Source organism: Prinia subflava, chromosome 2, assembly GCF_021018805.1.
Source record: "Prinia subflava isolate CZ2003 ecotype Zambia chromosome 2, Cam_Psub_1.2, whole genome shotgun sequence".
Taxonomy (NCBI): Eukaryota; Metazoa; Chordata; class Aves; order Passeriformes; family Cisticolidae; genus Prinia; species Prinia subflava.
In genome coordinates, this window is record NC_086248.1 from 24555276 (window position 1) to 24578961 (window position 23686).

Here is a 23686-nt window from a genome sequence, read left to right on the forward strand (position 1 = left end):
ACTGTCTGACAGAGACCTCTTCCTTGCTAGAAAAGCCATAGTGCTGTTCTTAATATCTAGAATATAATGAATGTACATGTACATGGAGAAAACCAAACTGGGGACAAGTGTTCTCATCATGATCCAAATACATTAATTGAAGAGTTTACCATTCGTGGCTGCACAGCAGTGCCCTTCTGAAGAACATTACTGTATTGAGTAAACTTCTAGTGGAACAATCTGTTAAAAAAATTGCAAAAGTCTGTGAGATGAAACAGCTTGATAGCATGGCATTGCTTGAAAGTTCAAGCAGACTGCTCTTCTGGAAGGCTGATAGGCCTTAGTGCTTAGAATCAGGGCAGTGCCATGTAACTAAGGACTGTAAGCAGCAGGATATAACAGCTGTATGTCATGTTTAGTTACCTAATTAAAACAATTTAAATATGTACATTTCACATGATTTCTGCCTTAACAATAATTATTTGGCTCATTTCTTACAGCTTTTTTCAATAACAAAAGTCAGCTACAGGAAAAGATTCAGGGAAATGAGAGGAAAACATTGTAGGAAATATTTTGCAATTAGCTGTTCTTAGCTATTATTAGTTATTTAGCTGTTCTAGAGTAAATCCAGAGGAACACTGCTGCTTCTACTGCAGCCTGTATTTACATCATGGGAAAAACCAAGAGAATGGGAAAAGAGACAGTCAGTGGAAATGGGGTGTAACGTGATTGAAGAGAGGGGTCAAATTCTTTCCTGCCAAAAATGAGCAAACCTCTGTGAAAATGTCAGTGAAGCTTTACTCAGAAATATCAGGAGAAATTTTAGCCAGGGTGGGAATTTCACAATGAATACGTTTCTGTTTTTTTGAAATAGAGCCATATCTTTAAGCACTTTTATGATTTAATGCAAGCATTTTCAGTGAGCTCTGCTGTGCACCATTCTATGAGACACTTGTGTTTCCTTGCCGGACAGCCCCTGCATCTGCATTGTGTTAGAGAAGGCAACCCTGCAGCCTCCAGGCTCCTCTCCACAAATGTGGGCTGCTGGCTCCTCGCTGAGCACGTCAGTGCCCTGCAGCCACAGCCCCTGCCAGGCTGATGGGGCTTCTGCCAGCTGTCAGCACAGTCCTGGCTCCTCTGCCCTATGGCCACTTCTACAGCTGGGGTGAGTTCTGCAGATCTGCAAGGGTATTTCAAAAACTTTCTAAAAACTGCTTTCATGATTGTTTTTAAAACTTCAAATGAAAGTTTGGGAACTTCCACATTCAGCTCAATTCTGAAGCATTAAATTAATTTCCTGTAATCTTCACCCATATTAAGAGAATTAAGGTGTTAATTTTATTCTGGCATGAATACCATTCTTATTACCTCATTGTCCAACATGGGTAAACAGAAAGAATCAGGAATATGTTTACAAGTATTTCAAGGGCACTATTCATTTTGATAGATTTTGGGTGTATACGGATACATCTGAGAATATTGATCTTGAATATTGGGCTTTGGATATACGTCCTGAGGTACACAATGAAGGTCTCGCTAATTAGAAACTCTTAAATTTTCACTACATTAGTAGATTTCAAAATATGAAATATTTCAGGCTTAGTAGTTTGCTAAAAACTGTTTTCTTTTAGGGGGAATACAATCAGTTATATTAATTCAATTTTCAAAGATGAAACCAATTAGGGAGTTTTGTTTCTTGCTAAATGCACAAATCCTTTTCACAGACAGGTTTCATGGAACCCCATGTACTTGCCTATGTATTCTTATCCACAAGAATTCTTACCAAGATAGCAAACCAAGAAAAATCCAAAGGCATGCAGAAATGAAAGAAAAAATAAGCAAAAAGATTTCTCAAAGTTCCACATCCCAGTTAAACAAGTAACTGACTTGGCAGGTCTTGTCTTTGTTCTGTCCCTGCAGCACAGTCTAGGAAAGAACATTCCTGAGGGGAGCTGTTAGTCTTGAATGATAAAACAGATAACATGGAAAGAGGGCTGAAAAGAGCCATTGCAGAGGTTAAGGGAGGAACACTAATTTTGGAAAAGAATCCCAGTGGTGGATGTGAAAATTTGCCCCAATAAAAGGGAACACACATTCTTGTGGCAGAACCACTCAGCAACCAAGAAAATAACCAGGCATGAAAAGCTTTATTTTTCCAATTAGATCAGTTTAGGGTGTTTGATATATGCACTGTGTTTCTCCACCATGTCTTGTCCAACTTTTGGTCTCTCTGCAGTCAAGTAGCTCCCAGTTCAAGCCTGAACTTCTCTGTCAAAGAATTTATGGGGGCAGAGATGCCAGAAAGATCCCCTGCAAAGTTTTCTCCTGATAATTTAGTCAAAGACCTTTCTCATTTTCACAAGGGTTTCTGCTCATAAGTCAGCTGGAAACCCAGAATAGACCAGGACAAGTTTTGCAGAGATCTGCTCCCATATCTCTGCTTCAATATTATTCCCTGAGAGTTGTTCCCTAGGAAATAAGTTGCTCTCACATCTCCAGCCAACATCTGGCCTGAGAACCCCTGCTATACAGATAGGAACACAGTCCCAGTCTTAACACATTGCTGAACTTCCCACTGAGGAGGAGGCAAATGTAAGAAAAAGGAGGGATGTAACACTGCCTTCAACTCTACCGGTACAGATTTACGACCCTGCTGAAAAGGTGCTCCAAGATCTGCTGCAAGATAATCTTGGTTGGTCCCCTAGAAGTAGCTTTTAAGTAAACCACTCCCACATAGGAAAGGTTTGGTCTACATCCCGCACACAAATAACCATGAAAATAGAAAAACATTTTGCAAGTGCAAAGTATATGTCCAGGTAACCCCTAAGACTGCCTATCTTTCCTTAAAGTTATGAGCTTCATGGACAGAAGTGCCAAGTGTACACATCACTCACCAAGAGTGTCCAACAGGGCTTAGAGAACTGGAGGCCTAATTGTCCTCCCTATACTGCCTCTCATCTGCTCTTCTCTTTGTCAAGCCGCTCCACTTCCATGTACATGTAAAGTTTAGCAATACTACTAACACATACTTTTATTGTAAAGCATTAACATCTGCTAAAGCAATGAAAATATTCATTCATATTAATAAGAATAATCACTGGTGCCTATTGGAAGCAAAAACGTACAGGAAGAGAACAGAAAGCATTTAGCTGGAAATATAGCAGTTGGAAGAAGTGTTTGTGTCATGTGTTGTAAATGTGGAAAATAGAATACAAAAGGCCCATTTAATTCACATGAGATTCACAACCCCTCATATACCACATTTGATGCTGATTTATTTGAATTTAGATGGCAAGAAAACCTCCTCTCACTGTTTTTTGTTGCATTTTTAGTTTAGTTTTCTTTTGTTTTTAATCAAGCTCTTGCTCAAGCCCTGTGAGTAACAATTCAGTAACACATTGTAAATCACATTTTGCAAGTTCTGTGACTTCAGATGAGATAGTAAAAGATAATGCTGTATAATTCACATGTGGCTAGTTTGTCATTCAGGCAGCACATGTCAGATTCTCCCTCTACACAGCTGAATGTGTGAGCAAAAAATGCTGTAGAGACAACAAATAACATGATTTTAAGTCCTGGTAATTAGAATGCTTTGGCTATTGTGAAACAATTCAGAGTCTTATGAGTACAAACGTAAGCCATTTTTTAAAAAATCTTTGAGTCAAACTCAATTTATCGTGCAACTTTTCCAAAAGAGGAATTGACAAAAAAACCCAAAAAACAACAACCAACCAAAACAAAACAGAAGTACACAGTGAGCAATCAAACCTTTCCCCAGTAAATGGTAGAGAAAATTATATTCCAAAGCAAAAGTGTGACATCTCATCATCATAACAGAAGATTTCTCAAAGCTTCACATACAAAATAAACATCTGAGTAAAACTTTTTCAACAATATGTTATTTTTAAGGTGTCAGGGATTGTCACTGGCTACAGTTGCTTAAACAAGGTCTAAGCAAAGTCACTGTACTAAACCTACTCTGTAGTCTTTGGAGAGAAATAGTGAATTGCAAACCAAAAAAGCAACTTTTTTATGTTGTCCTTAAGAGAGTCTCAGTTAAGGTGTCTACAGCACAGGTGTAACTCACACCACTCATGGATCTACCATTTACCAAAATGGGGCCCCAACTGGTCTGACAATTGACTCATAACATAATGCAAAGACGACTAAGTACAGCTTTATAGTTTTATACATCCCAGTATGCAAAGCAAACCGCTGCTCTCTCACGTGCAGCAAGCAAAGCCTGGTTTCTTATTCCAAACGATATCCAAGCTCCTCGTGTGGCTTCGTTTTCACCACCTAATCACCCACACAAATGCACATTTACCTAAGCAGCATCCTGCAGGAGGAAGAGTCGTGGCGTTGTTAAGGACATGTCGGTCCGAGCGGCCTTTCAGACAGACGCACCGTGGAACGAAGTATGATCATCACTGTGTTTGAGGACATCCACATCAACGACTCTCCAACGTGTCTCTAGCTTTGTAACATTAATTCTGGGGGTTTGGGGTTTTCAGCCCTTGAGGTTCAGCTGTTAAGGATGTCAAAACCTTAAACAACTTGAAAAAGAGCAAAGTTCCTGTGTCCTAAATGATAATGGAATAGTCTTATAATAACTAGAGAAATGGATACAGCTTCAGAGAAGGGTAAATTTTCATATAATTATGTACACATTGCATTAAACATAAGTGTGCATATATTATGCATATATAAAATAATAAGTATTTGATAGCATGAAGGAAAAGAACAGGAAGGCTTTCATTAGTTGGTATTACTGAAGAATAGCTTATCTGAACAAGTTCACATGAAAACATGCCTACACTTACTTCTCCAGAGCATGCAGAAAGCTTGCTGCCACTATCTTTTATTGCAAACAGGGGAATGATCAGTTATGGATTTATTAGGAATTTTAAAAAACATTTCTCTTTTCCAGTGTATTTTGAGTAGGGAACTAGCACTTGGAAGTAATGATTTGAAGGTACGATTTTTATTTGTAGTGTAGGTGGTTCACAATCTGCTGTTTAAGAAGCAACAAAATAGAAGTAATTTCTCAAAATGTCTATACTAAAAATGAACTATAACAAAATCTGTTCGTAACCATTGATGATCTCCTTCTTCTCCTTTTAAAAGGATACATTAAGTCAGTGTCATTTTGTCATGTGTCTAAGAAGCAAAGCCACAGCAGAGGAAAACATTATTACTGGTTTATTATGTCTCAAAATATAGAAATATATTCCAACAGCATATTTTAAAGAATAATATAACAATAATCTTCAGCTTTTTAGTCTCAAAATGGTACACCATTATTTAAAAATATATTACTTAATGTACCCAAAATTTAGTATCCATCAAATTCCATTTAGAATAAATTGAGTTCAAAAAAGCATATCCACCTACCTAATTTATACAAAAACCCAGTCATTTTTTTGAAGACAACAGAAGAGTTTAACTTTTCTAAAATGCTAATTCAGATGCAGACCTTTTTTCCTGTACATTCCTGTGCATGAACTGCAACTAAATGTGGATATGTAGGTAATATCAATATAAAATACAGACGGGAGTGTAAAATGGAACTATTCTATTAAGGGAAAAGAGTTCCCAAGGCTGAAATCAGAACTGCTAATTTCTTTTTTTTTTTAATTGAGTGTATGCATAGCATGGATTTATGTATTACTCCAATAGCAAGATAAAATAAATTAGTTTCTGCAAAAATGACAGCTGCCTATTCACATGCATACATATAGTCACACACATGCTGATTTTATCAGTCTGTAATCATCTGAGTTTTCTGGGATGTTTCAAATAACCAGAGAAGTCAGAGTTTACATGAATAGACTGTCTAAGAAGAAACTTATAAATTCTATCCATTTTTAGCAACTCTTTGAGAATGGTTTAAAGGAAGCATTTTTAATGAAGGCAGTTCACAATAAAAGCATATGTTATAATTAGCCATGTACTAGAAAGAAAAACATTTTTATGTTCCTATTTTCATAACACTAAAACAAAAGTGTGCCCAAAGACATCAAGTGTAATTAACTCAAAATAGACCTCTGTGTAGTGGTGATGGGAAGGTTAATTTGTAATTGCTTGTGTAATTCACAGCCAAAGGATTTAACTTGAGGCCGAAATTTAGTGGAATTAAAGTTATTCAAATGGATTTAAGAACTATTAAAGTTACAATAGATAATGCTAAGTAAAGTATCCAATACTGAATCTCATTATTTAAACCAATTCCCACCTGATAGAAAAACAGATGGGACTCAAGTAGGCTGCAAGCTACCCAATATCTTCTTAGGAAAGGTGTTTATATCTTTTCCTGAAAACAGCAACCACCAGGGATGAGATTTTTTGATTAAACAAGTGACAACTGCTGCATCCCCTTTGCCTTCCCTTGCATACTCATAAATACATCCAGAAGTGGGAGCTAAATCAAGCAAAGCCCTTCCATATCCTGTATTCTGTATACTTTGTATGTAATAACTTGTGTATGTAATGGGAAGGCTTGTGTGGGTTTTTTTGTTTGACTTTGTCTTGTTTTACCATATTATAAAAATACCTGCCAGAGCGGTGTCATACATGATTTCATTTGAGGTAAGAATGTTGTAGTTCAATTTTTAGGGTTAACTTGGAAAGTCATAGATAGAGGCAAGAGTCTGTCTACATGGAATTTCTGAAGCCTGGAGCCTTTTGCAAACTCTGCAGCTCACAAGCCAAAAAATTAACATACTCCTCCACTTACACTCATCTTGTTAAAAAAATAGTTATAACAATTATGTGCAATTTTTTCACTTCTATTTTGTATCTGTTATTAATTTACTTAAGCACTGTTCAACATTTCACTTTTTCTAATGGAGCAGAACTTCTAAAATAAAAAATATGTTTAGCTGAGCAGTTTTGTTTAGTTTTTGTCCTCCTGTGCCTTTTTCTAAATAAATACCTTGCCACAGTTTTCATTGGCATAATATGAACAAATGCATTTTAGTTCTTCTAACAATACAAAGCAGTTACAGAAGTTCTGGAGTTCCTAGTTTAAAAAATTCTCTACAAAAGAGCCTTACTTTACCATATTGAAGAGAAATGGGATAAAGCAGATTTCAACATGGTCAATTGAAAAAATTAATTTGTGAACTTCTACTGCATAGTGAGGTGACCCATTAAATAAACGGTTCTGAAATTTTGCTCATACAAAAGAAACTATATACTTTTAAATAAATAAAAGCTACTATATACATTATACTGTACAATTAAATGAGAGACGACATGAAATGGAATAAATTTAGGCCTGCCTTTTCATCAGCAATGCTCATATCTTGACTTTATTACAATTTTGAATAAAACCCTCTGCTTTAGATTATTTTTTTTTTATTATTTTAGTGGCAGCCACATGAACGCACCACCATATTCCTGTATTTTTTTAAAATAACATTGGAACTGTCATCAAAGTAGAGTACGGAGATTGCGTTCAGTTTTGTTGGTGCACAGCATGGTTTTGGTACATGATCGGGGAACATCAAGTGAACCTGAAAGACAGATAAATACATAGCTCAAATATCAAACAGAGAGGTGCAAGGACAATGTCAGTGCAAAACATGTCTTTGCAACTCAGCAAGGGCTGTGGTCACAGATTTTCCTCAGTTAACGACTTTAAAGCACAGCTTACCTCCAGCACATTTTTCTGATTTCAATTGCATGGGCAGAGTTATACAATAAAAGCAGATGGGGAGATAAATGAGAAGTGGCCAAGACAGAATGTTTGCTTTCAGATGAAATTTAGAGAATTGGAGTTAGGCAGCTGCTCAGGAAAACATTTAAACGTCTTGTCCGTACCATCTTTGCCACAGGCAGGGCATATCATAAAGCAAAAGCTCAAGCCTCAGGTCTCACCAGGACCCCAGCATGAACCAAAATGCTTTCCTGTGTCGGGGGCTCAGTGTGGAGGTAAAATCTACTGCAGACAACAAAGGTTGTGCAGGCAAAGCCTCATAACAAAACTGTTTTCAGACTATGAAATAGTAAGATATGGGGTCTCAGACAGCATGAGTGCATTTTAATGTATTACTTAGGTATCAGTGGATCCAATTCTACTTCCACTGAAATCAAAATCAGTTCATAAGGTGGGTGCCAGCTGGACAGAATATTTGGGGCAGGGGCTAATGTAGAGAAGTCTTTATGTTCACCAGGCTGACATATATATCAATGAAAGGTTAAAGAGAAAGGAAACAAACAAGACCTAGTGGAAATAAAATGGGGGAAATACAAGTTCTTTGTACTTGAAAGAAGGTTTGATGTAATATTCTACACATGCTGAAGACTTGGAAACTGGGGAAGCCAGAGAGAGGGCTTATAGATTATTAAGATTATAGATTATTAATATTATGTTATAGAGAGGGCAATAGATTATTAAGGCATGGATGAAGACTTCAGCAGTAATAGGTTCTGTTTGTATGTTAAGTCTTTGCAAATCTGTTAGAGCCATCTGTGTTGCAGTGATATAAACCCAGAGCCTTTGCCAGACAAAAGAGAACAGTCTATCAGGAAACGATTTTTACATAACAGTTACCATGAGAAGGTCTTTTGAAATGAGCAATAATAAATCCTGAAGTAGCTGTTTTGTAACAGTTTAGACACACATTTAAAAAGTATTTAACGAATGAATAGCAAAGCACATGAGAAAAAAATTATTGTGCCTGACTCGGACAGATGTTTGTCCAGCCATAAATCCTGGTCCCACCAGCCCCTGCCACCCCCGATGGAAGATCTGTGGCTCCACACTACCCCTGTGGAAGGGATGTTCACAGCCTTTTCAAATGTTTACCACAAATTCAGTGCAAGCCAACCTGGTGATCCACTGCCTTGCATGAAATCAATGCTACCCCTGTGCCTGTTCTGAGGGTGATGTAGGAGAGAATAAAGTTTACGGAGCTCATTAAATGCACCCTATCATTTATTTATATGCATCTGTATTGTCTGGTTGCCTGAGTTCAGTTGCAGAAAAACAAGAGAGAGAGAGTGAGCTACTGGCCCATATTCTTGTTACAAAAGAAAATAAAAAAGACTCAGTAAAGTTTGGAGGGGTACCAAGGAACAATCACTTCCCAACCCAAAGAAAAGGCTTTTTCAGAATGGTGTAATCAATATGGCCAGGAGGTGACTGCATTTGGATTAGGGTGGAGCATGTGAATAATTGCTTCCCAAGCCATCCCCATATGCACACCTTATGTAAATCTGAATTTTGTATAAGTTAAACCAGAAAACATTCAACTACTGTTATCTCATCAAATTTATGTACAGCTAAAATGTAATTGGCCTCATGATTTTTTGGCTGTGCTGAATGAATGTACAGCACATGCAAAGGGAGACACACAATTCCAAAATGGCCATAAAAAGAGGGAAAATTAAGTATCCAATTTAAAAAATAGGACAAACTACACACATTTCTTAACAATGGGAAAATAACCTTTTTTGGACAGGAAAGACACACAAGAGAAAGCATGGAGCCAGCTCTTATTTAACACTCCATAATTGCAGGAGGGAACTCTAACCTGGGGATCTCAGTGATATTGGCAACTTTTCTGGACAATGTTTGCATAATACTAAATTATTGCTTTGCTGACCTACTTCTTTTCAGCTCAGGACTGCAGATATGTTGTTATTCATTGTCTTCTAAGAACGTTGCTATATTCTTTGCCAGCTGTCATTCTCTGTTCCTTTTCACCTGAACTCCTTCACACATTTCTACTTATTTTCAGCCTCTGACATTTTCCCTTCTTTTTGTAAATCTTGCTGATTAGAATTATATTATAGAGGAATAATGTTGTATTGGTGACTAGACTTGGAGAAGGTGAGTAAATGAAAAATTGAATAGAAGGGAAAGGGTCTCAGCACATGCTGAGTTTTTGAAAATGTCCCTCTCATGTAGAAATACTTGGCAATTTTCACAAACAGAACTTGTTTTCCATCAGAAAGAAATCAAATTTTATTTTTGTTTGTTTGCTTGCTTGGTTTTGGGTAGGGGTTATTGTTTTTTGGTGTGGGGTTTAAATTTGAGGGAAGCATTTGGGCCAATATCCCAGGTAGTGACTCCACTCATTTCTCAAGGAGGAAAGTCTTTTCAGGCCCAGGTTTTAATGTGAAATAAAAGAAAAATATCATTATCCTTGGACAGACTCATCAACATAATCTGGTGGTCAGGATACCTTACCATTATCAGTTTAAATCCAATGGAACCTTAAATCTATGTTTCCCTAATCTCAGTTGAGTGCCTTGAACTTTCCAGAAACTAATTGGGGTTGATAACCCTTTCCTGTCCTCATTTCATGCTGTGACTCCCTCCTTGCGTATTATCTCTCACTGCTCTCCTTATTCATCCTGCTAACACCAGTGCTATTCAGAGCCAGTTCTTCAGCTGGCACAGGTGAAAAATCAGGTTTTGACCTGACTGACCAGACATTGGCCCCACAGAATTACATTTAGTCATAGTCTAAAGGTCATAATTTCTGAAGCTGAATGCTGCTGGGGTAGAGGAGCCCTAGCCAGCTGCCTCAACTAAGATCATCTTTTTGGCTGCTCCAGCTGAGGCACAGGACTAACATAAGAATTAGCAGAGGCAGAAAGCTGGCTGCAAATCCCCTTTTACATGTACCAGGCAGAGCAACAGATCCAAACACACTTATTTTTAAATTGCATTTGTAAGCCAGGCATGACTGAACACAATTTCTTACATGCAAATGCATCTGGTTGCAAAGCTTCACATTAAATTACAGTGTAAGAATCTCTGCCAACAGTTGACAACAGAGGTCCACAGTGTGGCCAAGTGTCATCATTTCTGGAAGGTATAACATGTAGATGTTAACATTGAGCTTCAATAAGCTGCAAAAACTCTTGGAAGTCAGAATAGGGGGCCCCTTTGGTTCCTGTCTACACAATTCTCCAGTAATATAACACAGTTTTCTCATGTGCTCTTGCATTCGAAATGGAGATGAAACCTACCACACAGGCCACTGTGAGCAGTTCATCCTCTCTCCAACAAAACCACTAAAGCAGGTTTTGAAATGAGTTATGATTTACCCAGAAATAATCAAAATTCAGTAGTGGCAAACAGAGGAGTCAGACTCTGAGAAAAGACACAAACAACAGCAGCACAGGCAACTCTAACACAGTCAGAGGCATACCAGAGTCTGAACAATGGCATGGTTTGTTGCGTTCATGTGGGCATTGAGGGGGAAAGAGCACTCTCCATCACAGTAAAACGCAGCATAACCCTCCGGTGCAATAATCCAGTCCTAAAACAAGAACAAAGAAATCCACTCGTCATATTTTCTCACTCAGGAAATTTATAACTATATCAAACCAAGGCTTGTTCAATGACAAAATGAACTTCAGAAGGTGGCATGTTAAATGAATGGGTATTATTTTTTAGAAAAAGTACTTGCTTTGTTCATGCAAAATTGAAATGAAAATTAATTAAACCTAAAATCTGCACTGAGTACCAACTAATGAGGCTATAAAGAAGATTAAAGATTAAAATATATTTGCAGAACAATTTTCCTTACACACTAAAAATCTTGAGCAGTTCTTGGTGCAACAAAATCAATTAAAATGCATTCTCTTCCTTCAGCATACTCAATACTATCAACTGTATTATTGTGTGAGACTGAGCATTGCTAGTGACTACCTGTTGGCATGTCAATTAATAATACATTTTCAGTATTCCAAGCAACACACCATGGCCAAAAGACCACAAGAGGGAAAATATTTTAAAATGTTAATGAAAGCTGTGTGTTTAGTTTGCTGCATTCCTCCTCTGCCAGGTAATGGAGGTGCTGCAGGAAGGGCAGAGAGGATCAAGTAGCTACTTCTTGGGATTTATATCTTTTTTTTCTGTGTCATATTTCACTCCGTGTTTCACTGATCAAATATTGTACAGTGTAGTATTGTATTGTACAGCTTTCCAGCTGAAACTGTCAATTCTTACAGTAGTCTTTGTGTTAAAAATAAATTTTCTTTTTTCTTTGACTAGTGTGGCCACTGATCTGAGAGCCTAGCACATCCTGGAGCATACCAGAATATACTGTTTAAAAAAACCAACAAAAAACCTGTTGATATCTGAAAAAAAACCCAAAACAACCCAACCTGTAATCAGGAGACAATGGCTCACTTGTTCAGTGGCCTGAGTTCAATACCACAAGCCTGCTCTGTGGCCCTGGACAGAGTAATTACAATTTGCAGACTTGGGAAAACAGCCTCTGCCTACTACTTCAGGCTGCTGTAGAGATAAATATAGTACAAAATATCAGAGAGAATAATGAGACCATATGAGAATCTGAGCCAGATACATAAGGGATGAGCTGTCACTAAAGAGATAGCATACTTTTTCTCCTCATAGACTTGTTCTGCTCCTGGAGAGTCGTTTTAAAATAATTCAGAGAAATGTGAAATGCACAGACAACCATCCCTGAGCTCTTACCTACATATGCAATAGTTATAGGTTTGCTGAAGGCCTTCTTGTTCTTTCTTTATAGAGAGTTCCTTGCTTTCTGGAAAAAAAACCTAGACTGAACTCTATTTTCTTTTCCCATAATGCCCTGCCTCTGACTTCACAACCTTTTACTGTAAGTACATTTTTTTTTGTTACTGTATGGCAGGATAAGTTTTCCTCAAAAATTATATAAAATTAGCTATGGTGTCATAAAGATCACTGAGCAATGATCCAAGATTTATTTCCCTGAGAACCCTACCCCAGTGAAATCTCTATGACCTGCAGCAGACAGGACGGAACAAGGGAGATTTAAATCTGAACTAGTGAAAATTTAAAACCTTTCATTACTTGGTGTGAGGATTTTGGTTTCATTTACATTTACACTTTTGCAGATTCACTCATTTCTTGAGCAGTAGTTTAAATGTATCTTTATGTGAATGAATCCAAATCATAAAGCCACTAATGTATGCAATATCTTTGAGAGAAGAGCTAAAAAATGTGAAGTTATAGTGATAGCAATACTGATAAGGCTTTTTTACAAAATGCATTTAAAGAATTTCTCTCTCATCGTTGTAATACCAATTTCCATAAAGAAAACAGAGTGTAAATAATGGGGGACTTTGAAAGAGATTGTCCCAGTTTGAACTGTAAGGAAAGAGCATTTATAATCTTACCTGCCATCCTAAGTCTCGGAAACTCACATAAAGCTCATGTTTCTTACATGCTTGCTTTTGCTCGCTTGTGTTATAATCTACAGGAAGTAAATAACATTAATAAATTATTTGGAAGCACTGCTAGAACTGATGAGATTTAGCTATTTTTGAGATCCTTACCAAGCTGTACGAAGGAAAGGAAAACCATACTGTCATTTATATTCCTAGGGTTAGTTATAAAGGCAATGTAAACCTGAAAATACAGAATCAGCGCAATCAGACTGATACAATTTCTGCCCACTGGCAAAATAATGCATACAGCATTAGGGGAAACAGCCTTACAAGGTGTCTGTTTGCTGGCCAGCTGGGTAAATCTCTAATAATATCCACATGGGTAATCAAAGAGGACAAGTGAGAGCCTAATCCAAAATATGGGGAAATCGTCAGTAGGTTGGCACGGTTTTAATTGCCAGGTAAAGAAAGTAACCCAGTTCAAAAGATGAATTAACAACAATAAAAAATGTCCCAAAACAAGGGAATTTCCAAAAGTCTCTTAGTGGCACATATTATACTTCTAAATTTTTACCATATATTCTGGAAATATTCACAACTTGATGATCTTTAGTTGCTAATACTAGTGTAAACAAGTAGACTAACAGGTGCTTTTTAAAGGACTGAAAGCTCACTGCCAAAGATGTGTCAGGATAGAAGGACACTGAGAACCTTCCATACATGTTTCTCCATGACAACCTTACTCCTGGAGAAATTCTAGTACTTGTTCCTCACTGCTCCTATGTAACAGGAAGGGAAGGGAACAGGGTCATGCCTTCATCACATTAGCCCCAAAATTGGTTTATAGACCTATTCATGCAATGCCATAAGTGGGGCATGTGACAGAGCAGGGAGTACAGACTGTCTCCTCTGTTTCCAATTCAAGACTGCTTAAGTTGACTTTTTGAACCAAAATAACCATTCTGGGGAAAAAAAAAAAAAAAAAAAGGAGTTCACAAAAAAATTCACAACAACAACAAGAAAAAGCAAAAAAACAAACAAAATTCCACAAAACCCTAACAAGGAAGACATGGAAAAAGAAAAAAATCTTTCCATTTCAGAAAAAAGAATTTTTTAGGCACATTTCTTTTTTAACACTAGAACACTTGACACTGAAATGGGAAGGTTTCTGAAAAATTTCAGAATAAGTAAGAGTCAGAGAGAAACTCCTTTTTCACGTGAAATGAAAGGACCTTCTACAGTCTGTAAACTAATCTGTGTAGTTCTCCATCATCCTTGCAGAAAACTCTTCCGAATATATGGCCTAGAGGAGTTTTTCTGCAAATTTGTCAAGTGCTTCTTGTCAGCCATCCTGACCTCTGCTGCCATTGCTTCTCTGGGTTCTCCTCAGCTTCTCTTTCCAAAGATATGATAGCCACAACCAAACACAGTATAAAATAAAGAAAAATAGTTATTTCAGGCTTGTTTCCTAGTAGTATAAACCAGAATAGGAGTTTTCCAGTAAAACCACACTGTCAAGTAATCAGCTTCCAACCTTTATTTTAATGTATTCCTATCTTGTCAGCCTTAGGGGTCTGTTGTTGTTATACAAATCGAAGAATAAAGAACTGATTGGGGATGAGGATGTTGATGAGAACTGCAGCATGATGGGGCTGCAATGACCATGGTAGAATAGAGTTAAGGTTCTGAGGGATGACATTAACAACAGCATTGCAAGCTGTTGCAAGTCAAGAAAATATGGCACAAATCTACTGTGGTTGTCTAGGAAAATCCTCTCTGAACTCAAATTCAAATAGGAAGCGAAAGTAATGTGTAATTGGGATGAACCACACAGAAATAATATAAAAATATTGCCTGGGTATGTAGGGATGGATGTTAGGAAAGCTACAGCTTAGCTGGAGTTGAAATGTTGGAGGGATGTGAAGGTCAAGAAGAAGCACTTCTACATGTACATTCATAGCAAAAAGAATCCTTTAAGAAAAGCCTTGTTGTTCAGGAGAGCAAAGGACCTAGCATCAAGGACTCAGAATAGGTTAATGTAGTCAATGACTTCTTTGTCTTGTTTTTTACTGGCAAGATTTACCCTCAGGACTCCCAAGTCCCTGACCCTGGTGGCTGAAGCTCTACCCACAGTAGAAGAGATTAGAATTAGAGAGTTAGGAATCAGTTAAGCAGCTTGAAGATACATGAGTCCGTGTGAGCAGAGCGGATGAATTTCAGGGTGGGAAATGAGCAGACCCACACCGCAAAGTCACTTCCTGCCCTTTTTGAGCATTCATACACCAAAAGACATTTCCGATGATTCAAAATGGAAAATGCCACACCCATCTTCAAGAAGGCCAATCAGCCTAACCTCAGTTTCTGGGAAATTTTTGGAACAAATTCTCATGGAAACTGTCCAGGCACACAAAGAACAAGAAGTTGTTTTGGGAACAGTCAGCATGAGTTTACTATTCCAAACTGTGCCTAGCCAACCTGACTGTTTTCTGTGATGATCTGACTAGCTTTGTAGGCTTTTGAAGAGCTCTGGGTGTTGATCCCTTTGCTTTTAGGAAGATTTTTGGTGTGGTCTCCATAGTATTCCTTGTGTCAAATTGGTCAAACCAATCAGTAACTTTGGTAGGTAAGAATATAATGGGTTGCTGGGCCCAAACAGTTGGGATCAGTGGTACAAAGTACACCTGGCAGCTAGTTACTAGGGAGGCCCCTAAAGGATCTGTATTGGTATTAACATCCTTTTTAGTAGCTTGGACAATAGAACAGAATGTGTTCTCAGGAAGTTCACAGAGGATATGAGATCTGGGAGGAGTGTTCCATCATCCAAATGACCAATAAAAGGTTGGACTGAACCAGTTTCAGAAGAGACTTGACAAGACATCATTCAAAATACATTATTTATTTCTCTTATTGGCAACGTTCTTTGAATAGGCTTTTTCTTTATTTTTTAAACAGGCTGTGTACCTACTTTCTATTGAATACATATGGGCCCAATATGACTTCCAAAACTGTGCCAAAAACTGTCTACAAGTCATGATACATCCATTTGCAATACTAAATAAGCATCGAGGATGTTAAGCTAGGTTCTCTAAGCTTTGATGCCTCATAGGTTCTCTAAGCTTTGATCCTCATAGTTTTCAAAGACAAACACAGTGTTCTCTCCTATGGTACTTTCCTATCCCTTCAGTGACAGTCATTAAAGGATCTCCACGTGTAGCTGGTTATCTGTTGCCTTCTCAGATACTCTCAGTTGTGCCAGGGCATGCAGAATCAAAATATACACCCACATCCCATGGCATATCTATGTCTTTTTGGACTAATGCCCTAAGACATCTCAATTTTTCAAAAATCTGTACTCTTTTAATACAACCAAAATCCCTGAGTCATACCTTGTGCTGAGTTGTTGGTAATAATCTAATGGGTTTTGCAAACACTCTAGGAGTACAGTGAAAGTAGCTGAAAGTAAAGGAATTTCAAAAAATGAAGCTGTGTTCACTGATCACTCTTCACAAGGATCTATACATTCATTTTCATTAACATAAGTGCTCATAGGAGGTATTAGAGTTTTTCTGACTCAGCTGTTAGAGGGAATTTAAAATTCATGCACATAGAACACAAGTCACTTTGCAAAAACTGTGATTTAAAAATGTGGAAAAGATGCACATAAGAAAGTCAGGAAAGCCACAAAATGGTTTTTAGAGCACCCAGACAGGCAAACAAATGAAAGCTGAAGATTTTGGTTTTGTCAGCTTTCTCTGCAGTGACATTTTCATATTCAAGAACATGTACAGAAATTTTAGAATTTTAGGGCCAGGATGTAGCAGAAGTTCCCACATCTAAAGGTGAAAATCTGAATGATATATATGCAAGTCATTGCACAGATGTTATCATTGCCATGATATTCTGAAGGATTTGAATATGGGTTCAAATGATGTGTGGTCACACCAGAACACCTGATAGGATGGCCAGCATGTACAGACTGTAAGCCATCTAACCCACTCACCTATGAAGAAAGTGAGACTCAGGAAAGTCTGAATTCCTTCCTTGAATTCTATCTTTCATGTAAGACAAATGTTGAGTGTAATACAACATTTTATGTAAGTATCAAATGTAACATTTATAATAAGATGTGGTGCTAAGGATTCAATTTCACACACTGTAGCTTCAAGGCCCATATACTTATTCTGTCAAGAATCAAAACCACAGGCTATTGTGATTGAGAAAACATTGTTCCTCAGCTATTCAGGGACTGCAGTTGGAATCAAAACCCCTACGTAGCAGAAAGAGCTGTGGAAGGAACTCAATAAAACATAAGAAATTTCATGAGAATTTCTTTTCCAGGGGAAATAAAGACATAAAAATGCTTATACAAACTATTTCAAAATACTATATTTTGAATCAGTTAACATAACACCATTCAATAGCATACACAAAATGTCGCCTTAAGTACTCTTTCTGATTTTATCTCCATATGAACAAAAATCATGTAGCTTTGTTTTTTAGTTTCCTGGTGTAAGTCACTATTCAGTATTTAAATTTGGATATTCTCCAGTGCCCAGTTACACTGGAACTCTTTACATAATGCTAAAAAAAATTAAAATCAAGCCAGCTTTTTTTTAGCACAGTTATGTGATGCACTTTGCCAACAATCTGATTGGCTTTGGTTTGGGGGTTTTAATTATTTTTTCTTCTATCTACAGTTTGACAAAAATAAAACTGGGTAAATAAAAAAGAGTTTAATCCTCTGTGCATAGCAGGCAGGTAGAGCCTGAATGCTAAGCTTAATTCTCTCTGCCTTTACACTGCATTGACGTCATCTGCCCTTGAAGTTCTTGGCAACATGGGGATGATGACCCCAAGTCTGTCAACAATTCTCAGGTGTTATAATAATTGATATATAAGATTCTATTTTCTTCATATTGTGATTGTGTATATGACAGAACCACAGAATTTTCATTGTGAGTGACCTTAAAGATTATCTACTTCCACCTCCTCTGCTAGGGGCAGGGACTCCATTTTCCACTAGACCAGGTCTCTTCCAACCTAAACCAGTCTATGATTTCATGAAACTTCAGGAATAATTAAAGGCATCTTGTTCTTTGGAAGGAAAGAGCTGAGTTGTCCAGTGGAGCTTTTCAACATGCTGAGAAGACAGTAAACTAATTGCTGAAATCCAAGAACTTAAAAAATAAGAAGGGAAAAAGAAGAAAAAATGCAAAAGGCAAGAGGCAAAAGAAAGACGACAAAAAGTGAGAGGAAAGGGAAACAGGAGAAAAATGAGAAATAAAAAAGAAAAGGGGAAAAAGGAAGAGAAAATGAAGAATGAAGCAAGGAGGAAGTGAAGACGTGATTGTGGTGAAGTTGTGACTGATATATAAAGAGAGAAATATCAAAAGTCTGTCATATATGAATGACAACAGACCTATCTGGGTCTGGCTACATTACCTCTGGCTATGTAAGTGAGCATTTTTCACTGTGTCTGTCTTAGCTGCTGTAGATACAAGATATGGAAGAAGCTTAGAAACAAAAGACCTAAATCACACAATTATCTTTGCCTGTCACTGTGTCAAGTGTCTTGCATCAACGAGTGAATGAGAATTGAATATCATCTATTGACAGTCTTCCATGAGAAAGGTGATGGGCAAAATTTGATTTTCACACAAAAGCTTTTGTGTTTAAATATGAAGACATGAATTATGCTTTTGAAGTTCTGCTTATTACTGAAGCTGTAGAGAAATTGCAAAATTAGCCTTTTCCACAAACCTAAGGGGATGCAATATGTCCCCCAGATCCTGGGGCTGGGAAAGAGATAAAAAGAGCATAGCTTTTCTCTGATAGCAGGCTCTCTGCATTGAAGGGAATCCATTCTGAAAAGACTCAGAGATCAGAGAAGTAAGAATATGTTCCCTTCTCTATGTCTTTTCACAAGCCAGTGACATCTGGATAGAATCCGTACATTGCCTTTGTAGCCTTCACATGCTCATTTACAGTATTTCATAAGTATTGTTCCAAAAGTATTGTGGTTATTAAAAGTGTTCTGGATCACCCATGGTGGGAAAGTCCAGTGAGTGATCATTAATGACACCCAAATAAAAGAAGTTTGTTTATATGTGACATGGGGACTGTTGAGGCAAATTGCAAGGCAGGAGCATGGAATGTGGTTTGCCACAGTGCAGGAGCTCTGTGACACCTCCAAGCAGTTTTGCCACAGAGGATGTTCCTATGTAAAGCTATGTTATCTACCTTTAGCTTTGCCATCTTTTCCAGCCTTGCTGCCTCCTTCTCCAGGCAATGGTCAATGCCTCTGATTTTGATGCAATTTCATGTGCAATTGCTTCTTAACCTGATCTTGTTTTACCAGTCTGGTTTTGTTGAACTGAAATCTCATTTGAAAGAGATCTTACATAGTGGTATTTATATTTAGGTATCCTGTGTGTACCATGGACTTCAGTGATAATCCCTTCACCAAAAATAATGTGATTCTTAAAATTAGCAGACATTCCAGGGAATATGAAAAATTATTTAAATAATTTCTTTGATTTCTTTAGCAACTCAGCAGTAATTTTTGGTTGTTATGGTAAAATTATCCTTCTGCAAAAGATCTGGGAAAGGCTTTTGCATTGCATTAGAGTAGTCTCTAGTCTGCCTCTGTCAAGGTTCTGAGACAGATATGAGTAATGCATATTGCTCATAACACTTCTCCTCAAATAGGTGAGCCCCACCCTGAGACTAAATTCCTTCCACAAAATACTGATTTACTTGTAGACAGCCATGGCATTTAAGAACAGCACTTACATTAAGGTTTTGATACGCTGTTATTAAATCTGCCATGCTTCTAGAAAAAAACACTTTCACAGCTTTTTCCCAAAAAGTAGAAATGTTTGTTCAAAAGTGAGAATGTTTAGAAAGTGATTTTGTGCCTTCAGCTGAAAGGATTGTTTCAGGAAAAAGTGGAGCAAAATTTGTTCCAGGCTCTAAAGCAATTAAGAACATTTTCATGTGCATTACCTTTCAGGTAAAGGACCAAATTCACTCCATAAAGGGATGTATTTTATATTTACATCACTATTTGTCTGCTGGTCTGAACTCCTGAACAGTTTACAGATTTTCAGATTGGTTAAGCTTCCTCATTTCCAGTATTGAGATTTTTCTGTTACATCTTGCCTTCTTCAGCTGAGAGGCAGTTTTGCTGAGGCTTCCTAGACAAGTAGTAGGGGTGCAATTCTTTTCTTTACCTCTATTTTTTTACTTATGCATAGCAAAGATATCATCCACTTGCATGCTGCCTAGGCTTAGTTTCAAGATCAGACACAGCCTTTCCTAAACTGCTTGGTCATTTCACCCTCCTGGAGCCCATGACATTTAATTGATCTGACTCACAGAAGGTAGACCATGCCCAGGACCAACATAACAACAGAGGAGTGGGAGCACTGTTCCTTACAGTTCAGCCAGTGAGAAGCATAATTTTGAGCTGTTGTGACCACGTTGCATTTGAGCAGGTGCCCATATCCTGTAAAAACACCAGTAAATCACAGCTCCATCTTACCCCCAACGCTTGGCATCCTGGAGGACTCCTGTTGACCGCTGGATTTGTTGCGGTTCTGATTTTTCCTTTTATTATTGGCTGCTCGGACAGAGCGGAAAAGCACTTCACTTGCCTTGAAGAATGCAACCATGAATGGCTGCTTTGACTGAGGCCCATGTCTTCCAACCAGGCCAGCCGATTTAACATTGATGCTTCGACCTAAAAACAGTGGAAATTGCAAGTTAAAAGCTGAAGTTCTGCCCCTCCCAAAGACACAGCAGGAGTTCAACTGCTGACTGAATCATAGCAAGGAATTTGCTACAATCCTGAATTAAAGTGATTAGGAATCCAATCCACATTTTGTTGAACACAACTTAAAAAGACAAAAAGCTCAGCAACTTGCAAAAGTTTCAACAGCTTTAGAGGTACAATTTGTTATTGCATAAAATTACAGCCCCTGTGTGACATATATCTCATTCACTACAGAGGCGTTTCATTTCAGTCTCATGCATATATCTATAGAACTGAAAAATAAATGAGCCCCTTTAATATCTATTTTCTATAGAAAGGATAATATAATGCAGTCTCCTAACTTTGCATCATTTCAGTAGGATGTGGAACCCTATATCCCCAAAGCAAATCAGTAGCAAATAGAAGTGCAGATAATAAATATAATTCTGCTTTAAAAATAAATATTGTGCAGTGTTACTCGAACTGATGTTTCTTCACTAGTAAAGGTAGGAAGCCATTCAGTTGTTCAAGAGAAGAGAGTTTAAAATGTTTGTATTATTGACTCTGGTTCTGTTCCCAGGGGATGTGCATATTTCTTTAAAATATTTGTTCAGTCAGGACTGTGTTGTAACCTCACTGTGTTATGTGGTCTAAACCTCACTGAAAGAAAGGAAAGCAAAACAAGTCACTGAAACTGCATCAGTGACATTTTAGCAAATAAACCTTCGCTCTTAACCGAATTTATTTTGGCAGCATAAACACTTTTGTGCGTACATGTATTATGCAGAGCCCTTCAACCGTCAGAAAATGAGACAGTGTCATGTGAAGCTGTGCAGCTGTGCAGGGTGGGGACACAGAGGTCCTTTAAACGGGAAGGTAGGGGCACTGGCACCGCGTGCTGCACGGCATCGGGGCGCCGCGGGGTTCTTCTAAACCCACTGGAAAATTTGTTACGAGGCAATGAGGGAGCATCTGCCTCACAAATGTATAATGCTGTTAACTCAATCACCCTGAAAAAGAACTTGCAAACAAGCACAGGAGTAAACCTTATAGAAATAAGCATATAGGTTTCCTTTTCAAACACAAACTTACAGTGGCAGCACGCCAGAGTCTATATTTCTTAAAAAAACTCTATCACTGGCGTAAATGAAAGAGGCAGTTTGATTTGTGGTTAAAGTAGTTTCCATTCTACTTCCACTGTAACAAATGTATTAATTCAGCTCAGACTTCCTCCTTCTGGCAGCCCTTTTGCAGTAAAAAGAGAAATTAGAAGTTCCAGCCAAATACCATACCTTGAACTGACCCACTTCAATACATAAACACTTTTACAACATGTTTATTCAGGTGTAGCACTTTAAATTGGTTTAAGATGTTTCCAGTGACAGAGAACCCAGAAAAGGCAAGAGAAGAACTGAGAAAGTTAGCAGTTATGGAGCAGAGTAATTGGCAACATATTCTGAACAATTTTGATAATTACTTTTTTGACTGCAAGGGAAAAATATATTTGTTGAAGCTTCTGATTTCATTTTAAATGCCTTTTTAGTCTTGTGTTTCTTTAATTCTTCTTTTCATGTGTTTGAGTTACTATTAAAGAATTCAGTAACATTAATTGCTATATGTTCCAATCTTCCGTTGCAAGTCAGATATGAAAAACTGTACCCGTTATTCTCTATTCATAACAACACAGACAGGCTAGCTTCTTACCACAAAATTCCACATTTCCCTTCATTTCTAGAGGGAATATTTTTTTACTATTTTTATTTATTTTTCATTCCAATGACTTTCAGAATTTTAATTTTATCTGTAAAATATTAATGCTTTACTGGTGGACATTTTAAGAATACAAATAGATTTATATGTTGAGAATTGTAAAGGTGTGTGAAGCTTTTCTGAATTTAAATATAGGTTCTCTGAATTTACAATGGTGGATATTGTGTGCGAAGCAAAATATCCTTCAAACCAATGTGAACTCCCTTTAAAATAACTTTTAATATTATTAAGTTTCCTCTGGGTTTCCTTTGGACTTCAGCAATGAGATGGCTATTAAGATTCCACAAGTTAAGGCTTACTTGGTTATCCAGGGTATAGAGATACACTATAAAAAATTGATCCTCTAACCCACAGCTTTTTTACACAGAGAAACAGCTTACGTGACTATATTCCTTTATGTGCTTGATCTTACAAGCAGCCAGAATAAGTTTTTAGGACTCATTTGTTCAATTCACGAATGGTATATGTGCTGGATCCACTTCTAGTGCAGAGGAAAACTTTTATTGACTTCTGTGGGTACATCGTTAAACTTTTCTCTCTCAGTTTATCATATACCTTAGCTTAACTGAAACTTTCAGAAGAAGAAGCAATCAAAATATACACTGCCCTTGAGACACTATATTTCTTCTGAGGAGGATCTCCAGACTGTTTGGTTTGGAAATTCAAACTACATATGTTGTCTCCATTTTAGATTGTTTCTTTTCAAAAGAAAGTTTGCATTTACAGAACTTCTATTATCCTTCATTTAAAAAAAGAAAAAAAAAGGAAAAAAAAAAGAAAAAAAAATTGTGTATATGTGTGATATGTGCCTTCAGTCTAAAAAACATTTGCCCCTTCTTGAGCAGGAGGCATTTTAAAGCATTCTGCCTCTGAAAAGCATGAAGATTTCTGCCATAGCAGTAGCTCCATTGTGTGTGCCATGGTCTTGTTAGTTAGTCCTTATTTTTGTTTGTAGTGTCAATTTCAGAATACATTAAAAATTTACCCTAAATTTCCTATTGTAGAAAAAAAATTCAGGGGCTTCATTTTTGTAAATGTTTTTAA

The 23686-nt window shown here is 37.4% G+C and overlaps 1 protein-coding gene across 3 annotated transcripts in view; it reads right to left on the reverse strand.

Moving 5' to 3' along the window:
* Positions 1 to 3899: 3899 nt before the first annotated feature.
* The window catches only part of BMP5 (bone morphogenetic protein 5), a 58177-nt gene continuing 38390 nt past the window's right edge, over positions 3900 to 23686 (reverse strand). For 2 of the 3 annotated variants that reach the window (XM_063389395.1, XM_063389394.1), the window contains exons 5-8: positions 20663 to 20860; positions 13129 to 13205; positions 11148 to 11258; positions 3900 to 7496 (exon numbers count right to left, since the gene is read on the reverse strand). In XM_063389395.1, the coding sequence (XP_063245465.1) occupies positions 7347 to 7496; positions 11148 to 11258; positions 13129 to 13205; positions 20663 to 20860 (536 nt within the window). In that variant the 3' untranslated portion in view covers positions 3900 to 7346. The remainder of the gene's footprint in view (positions 7497 to 11147; positions 11259 to 13128; positions 13206 to 20662; positions 20861 to 23686) is intronic. The other variant, XM_063389393.1, reaches the window with a different exon arrangement.